The following is a 5747-nucleotide window of genomic DNA, read 5'->3' as shown; positions in this document are numbered from 1 at the left end:
TTTGGTCTCAGACTCCTGATTGTTTGCTCAAAGTGGCTTTGGGGAAAAGTACTGCACATTGACAAGCAGGGTTATGTGAAACAATCTTGTATAAAAGATGCAAAAATGATCAAATAAATATGGTTTCTTGTGGTTTCAAGATGTGCCAAATGACAGCATATGCAGTCATTCAATCATGATTTACATGCACAATGTGCAAGTTATCACAGAACTTTAAAAAAGAACATTCTACGTCTTTTAATAGTCAAAGACAACTTACATCAGACTAGACCAAGTATTCTGTGTAAAAAATGCATTTAATAATATCAATGAATCTCATGTAAACCTGATTTTTACGTATTCTATTGAATATGTAATGAAAGCCCGTTCTTATAAAAAAAAAGTCTGTCTGATCAGAATCAAAATGTCACATTGTGTTGACTCAAACATACATCTGAAAAAAGAAACAAGTTTGATAATCTAGAAGACCGAACAGAAGCCAGTAACACACAACACACATCAAACAATCAGTATGTTCACACTGAATTATCCTGATACATGAACTGACATACACATACACTACAAACTACATGTTTGTCTGGAAGAGTACTGACACATTACAGTACATTACTGGCAATCACTGCAAATCATCCCTCTTTCTTATTCTACATTCTTATTTGTCAACACGTCAGCATGGACTTTAACTGGCACGTGAAAAGAAATCAGTAACATCTCAAAAGAACTAACCATCAACACAACTGTAACCAAGGAAACACCTGGTCAGATGGACGGATCACTAATATAATGGAAAGACCTTAAACCGTAGGAAGAACAAATACGCCAACAACACTATTGCACATCGTCATCCCTTGTAAACCAGCTGAATAGGAGTTCTGTGGATCAGTTTTTGAGTTGTGTCACATTACCGACCTCTTACCTTTGGTAGGTATAATTTCACCTTTCAAGAAAAAACCCTAAAACTTCTCACTAGTTTCAGAAACATAGGACAGCAGTTATACTACAACATTTATTGTTCGGTCTATGTAGGCAGTGCCTTTTAAAATGTATTTCCTCATTGGTTTGTGGTAAGATTTGAAAGGCAAACAAATAAATAGAAGTAACCAACTTGAACTTCCTCACCTGGCTACCCTTCATGATCTAATAATATTTAATTATTGCTCACAAACTGATCTAAAACAACATTTTCAAAGTAAAAAAGATCCAGTAACACTGATGTTGAATGCTGGTATTCATGGAGACTAAATGGAACATAGTGGAGCATAGTCTGAATGGTAACCAGCCAAACATCTTGTATTGGATTGTTCTCCTTCATAGGCTGTCTTTTATAACTGCAAAATAATCCCTCTATGTGTAGACCCTCCGCTTATCGTCGAACAGTTTACGGACAGTGTAAACCTGGGAATGCAGAAGAAAAAACACAGATAGTAAGATGTTGGCTATGTGATCCAAACTGTGTGACAGATTCAAATATATAGTATATATCGTGCTGTGTGGTATGTCAGTGCTCCATTTACCTGGGTAAGGGCCACACACAGCATCACCAGTACACAGGCACAGGACCAGAATGAGACCCTCCACAGGTTGTCTTCCAGAAGGTTTCGATCCCGTGCCTCAAAAGCCCGCAACACTGTCTGCATCTGACGGCTGCGCTCCAAGCGTCTGTGCAGAGAGTCCATGGACTCCTGAGGAAATAATGAGAACAATTTTAGGGATTTAAAAAAAGTGGTGGCTGTTATGAGAGAGAAGTGGAAGCAAGAGACAGAGAAGATGGTCTCAAAAGTACACAGAATCAGATTTTGCTAAACAACAGTTAACGGCTGACTGCTACAACTTTCCTGTCTAGATTTTCTGTGCTGGTTTTGATAAATGTCAGTCAGTCAGCTGGCAAATCATAATATTAGATCATGCAACCATCACTGTGGTTTGGTCTACCTAGTTTGACCTGCAGGAGTAGCCAATTTTTCCAGCTGGTGTTAGCCGTTAACAGGAGTCTTCTGGTATACATATTGTCAGCAGATCCCACAAAAAGACCAAAACTAAGACTGCGTCTTTCAATACTTTCCCACTTCCCCAGCCCGTCTGTGGCGCTCAGCCCCAAGCTCAATTTGTTCCAAGTGAAGACAAGAGTACGACCAGGCGAAATAATTATATATATTGCAAATGTCTGTCTATATGTTTTTCTATATCGTTTCTATCGCAATGTCAAAAAACCAGCAGCCGACATGCGTTGCCAATATTCACGTCATTTGGACAACGTTTTGCGTTCTGATCTTTATCCTTATGTTAATTTTGCACTTAAGTTCTCAATAAAATTACTACTGCAGCTACTACTCTTCATTTGTCAATGATTTAATTATAAGTAGCCCAAATTATGCTTTACCATGCAGTTATTTCATATAGGCTATTTATTTATTGAATTACTAAAAAAATGCTATATCGTGATATATATCGTTATCGAGATATGAAATGATCTATATCAGGATAGAAAATTTTGGCCATATCGACCAGTCCTAGGTCAGAGAAAAGAAGCTACATCATTTCATAAAACAGCTGGTCACTGTTTACCTTAGAGGTCAGCTGCATAGTGAACTAGATTTCCTTTTTTGAATTCATTTCTAAAAAACCCTAAACAAACATCTCACCCGGATGTCCTCCAGCTTGTACTCCAGGAGGCTTCCATCAGGCTCCTCTATTCCCGGCCACTCTTCATCTCCACCCACATCTCCTCCTTGACCCTCGATGATGATCTCGAAGAACACCATCTTCTCTGAGAAGTGACTGAAGCTGTTGTCAAAGCAGATTTCATAGTCTCCCTCCACCGTAGGCTCCACCCTGGGGTAACAGGAAATAAAGTCAAAGATTAACAGACAGATCCAACAATCGCTGGCTAAGTAATATGAAATATGATCAAGGATTCACGCCAACGTGAGGCATCACTCACACGTGGACTCCGTCAGAGCGCCGAGACTCAAAGATGAGCCGGATGCCTTCTGGAGAGATGATGGTGAAGTCTACGTCCATACCAGCACCCGCTATCACCTGGATGTGCACACACAAATACACACACACACACACACACACACACACACACACACACACACACACACACACACACACACACACACACACACACACACACACACACACACACACACACACAGAGCAACAAGGGAATGGTATTCTGAAGTCAACCATTTTCTTTGGAAAATTATTTTTGTCAGTTTGTCTTTGTGAGATAGTTACATTAGAGATACAGACAGGAAATACTGTATGTGAAGAGAGACAGGGGTATGACATGCAGTAAAAGGTCTCCAGGATGTTGCAGTAATGTGGTGTGCATCTTAACCACTAGGCCACCAGGATGCCACAAGACAAACAATTCCAAGAGAGATCAGGTGTGCCTTTCAAGAGAGCGTGTATTGTCATCTCTAAGATTGAGACTCGCCCACTAAACAAACACACTGCTGACTAATAAAACTTTACATTATAAGAGGTATTCCTGTGTAAATAAGTGTTGTTGTTTTTTTTTTACATGATTTATATATTGTTGGACAGTTGGAAAGCTGAAACGATCAGTCAATCAATTAAAAAAAATGCCCAAAATTCACTAGTTCCAGCATCTCTAATGGGAGTATTTGCTCAGTTTCTTCAACCTCTGTGAAAAAGTAAAGTGAATATATTTGGATGGTTATTTTGGCAAAACAAGCAATCTGAAGACATGACCCTGTGATCTGGGACATTGTGATGGACACATTTTCATTATTTTCTAAAAAAAAAAAAATACTATCTAATACAGATCAATGGATAATAAAAATAATTGTTAGCTACAGCTGTAGAGTGGAGATTTCACTGTGCACACAGAGCGCCTGTGGCTATATGGTAGCTGCTCAAAACCACTCAAAGTGTTAAATCAACTCTGATGAGTGGGACTCCTGTAAATCAACAGTATGAACTGACTTCTGCTGTTGACCTTTAAATAGCTAAAACTAGTGCCTCAGACAACAGACACTGTATGGGGTTTTGCCCTTTCTAGGCTCTTTTCTGTTCAACCAACACTGGACCAGGACCTCCCTTCAGGATGACCACATCTGGACCTCTTAGACATTCGTGTACATCCTATCATTTACATAGTGACTCATTCAAACCTATAAACTGTGTGTATTATCTCATTTCCTGTATAGTATTTAGTTATCACTGATCTTTATTAGTGAAGAGGCACTTGTGGTCATTTATTTCGGCAAGTACTTCTCTTATTGCAATATTGCACAAAAAGGTGCTGGATAAATGAAGTTTGATTTGACGTTATGGATGTTTTTCACAGTGTTTTTTGTCAAATGTGAGCTACAGTACGTGGTTGTTAGACTGGTCACGTTAACTCCCACAATATTAATGGAGGTGCTGCCATTACTGTAGCTTACAGCGCCAGTTCAATGCTGACTTAATAAAATATATGCCCAGCATAGAGTATGTATAATATACTACCAGCATATCAGCTAGCTAAAGGAACAACTGGTAGTAACTGTAGCCATTAACATCATATTCCTTGTATAAGCCTTTAACATACAGCATGTAAATGTGAACACACTAAGTGATTATGTTTGCAGAGCACATACACACACAGTTACCTGATATTCGACCTCCATCGTACCATTCTTTATTGCTGTTTGAAAGAAACACTCGGATCTTCCGGCTTGTAGCAGAAACGTGAACTCGCTGTCTAGGTTCTGTCCGAAACAGCTCACAGACCCTAAACACCACCCAAACACTACTGCAAGGACAAGCAGTCGTCCTCCGCATCCCTCTTTCCTACGGAGAAGATCCATGGTGAAGATATTCCTAAACACAGGGCTATCTAAGTTCAGCCATCTCCTTCGCATCTCTCTTCCGCAGAAGAACTTTGCGATGCTGTGATTGGATGGAGGCGGACGATGCTGTAGACCAATCAGAGGAGGAAGAGTAGCAAACCTCCTCCAATCAGGGCTGAGGTTAACCGTTAAAGCTACTGTATGGTGTGACCAGCAGTCTGTGGGTATGAACCACTTTTGTGAGACAGTGAATGTCTCTGCAGTGACAAACATTATGGTACAACTTTATAACGGAGTTATATGTTGTAACTAATGGCTTTATTTCAATATATTTGTATTTATTTTATTTTATTTAAATGAAATCATCATCATATTTTACTATTTTTTCAGATATTTATATGTAATAAGAACAACTTTTGGGTTGCCAGGTGAAACTCTCTCCTGCTGGTGCTGCAGACAGACTGGAGATTTTACTGTGCAATTGTGCAAAAGTGTGGTTATGGAGTCATAATTATAAGTCATAATCACTATGGCCACCTAACAATAAAATGTAAATATGGGTCGTAATTGCTGCTTGTACAAACTACCTATGAGGTTGTTTTTCACGGGAGGACCTTCTCTTTTGGACACACCCATTGACGGATTATGAGACAACATTTTTGCATCTATTTTTAGTCATTTTGTATCTCATTGTAATACTTTTGGGTCTCTTTGTGGATAGACCTATCTGGTTCTACCCAACATATTTTCCAGGATAGGAGAAAAAAACGCCCTGGGTTGTTTGCATCTCTTTACAGTAAAGCAATCACGATCGTCTTGGGCAGCACTAAGCTCCGGACATAGCGACGCTGGCTCTGCAAAATAGTTTCGGGAAAGAACTTGTTTTGGTGGAACATTTGCAGCACGATAAAAGAAAACGCCACATAAAATATTAAATGAAGC

At 39.3% G+C, this 5747-nt stretch overlaps 1 protein-coding gene across 3 annotated transcripts; it reads right to left on the bottom strand.

The window, feature by feature from the left end:
* Window positions 1-222: 222 nt before the first annotated feature.
* tmed1b (transmembrane p24 trafficking protein 1b) lies at window positions 223-4915 on the bottom strand. Of its 3 annotated transcripts, none has more exons than XR_004897065.1 (6): window positions 4626-4915; window positions 2942-3039; window positions 2643-2832; window positions 1515-1682; window positions 1230-1395; window positions 223-1018 (listed from the first exon to the last, which is right to left on the bottom strand). XR_004897065.1 is itself a non-coding variant. In XM_031289232.1 (5 exons), exons 1-5 carry the CDS (start codon window positions 4875-4877, stop codon window positions 1345-1347), a joined length of 759 nt encoding a protein of 252 aa, XP_031145092.1. In that variant the 5' UTR covers window positions 4878-4915; the 3' UTR covers window positions 278-1344. The 3 variants fall into 3 exon arrangements, 1 of the variants encoding a protein (XP_031145092.1); XR_004103316.1 differs by having other exon boundaries at window positions 278-558; window positions 601-1395; XM_031289232.1 differs by having other exon boundaries at window positions 278-1395.
* Between the last annotated feature and the right edge of the window lie 832 nt (window positions 4916-5747).

The sequence above is a fragment of the Sander lucioperca genome, chromosome 4, assembly GCF_008315115.2.
Source record: "Sander lucioperca isolate FBNREF2018 chromosome 4, SLUC_FBN_1.2, whole genome shotgun sequence".
Classification (NCBI taxonomy): domain Eukaryota; kingdom Metazoa; phylum Chordata; class Actinopteri; order Perciformes; family Percidae; genus Sander; species Sander lucioperca.
Note: the sequence above shows the minus strand (reverse complement) of the source record. Positions and strands in the feature narration are given on the sequence as shown.

Excerpts from the sequence above, each read along its gene's own strand:
- tmed1b (XM_031289232.1), bottom strand. The coding sequence starts at position 4,877 with ATGCGAAGGAGATGGCTGAACTTAGATAGCCCTGTGTTTAGGAATATC. Across the intron at positions 3,040-4,625 it reads CGATGGAGGTCGAATATCAG|GTGATAGCGGGTGCTGGTAT; the intron begins GTAACTGTGTGT and ends GTGCACATCCAG. Across the intron at positions 1,683-2,642 it reads ACAAGCTGGAGGACATCCGG|GAGTCCATGGACTCTCTGCA; the intron begins GTGAGATGTTTG and ends TTATTTCCTCAG.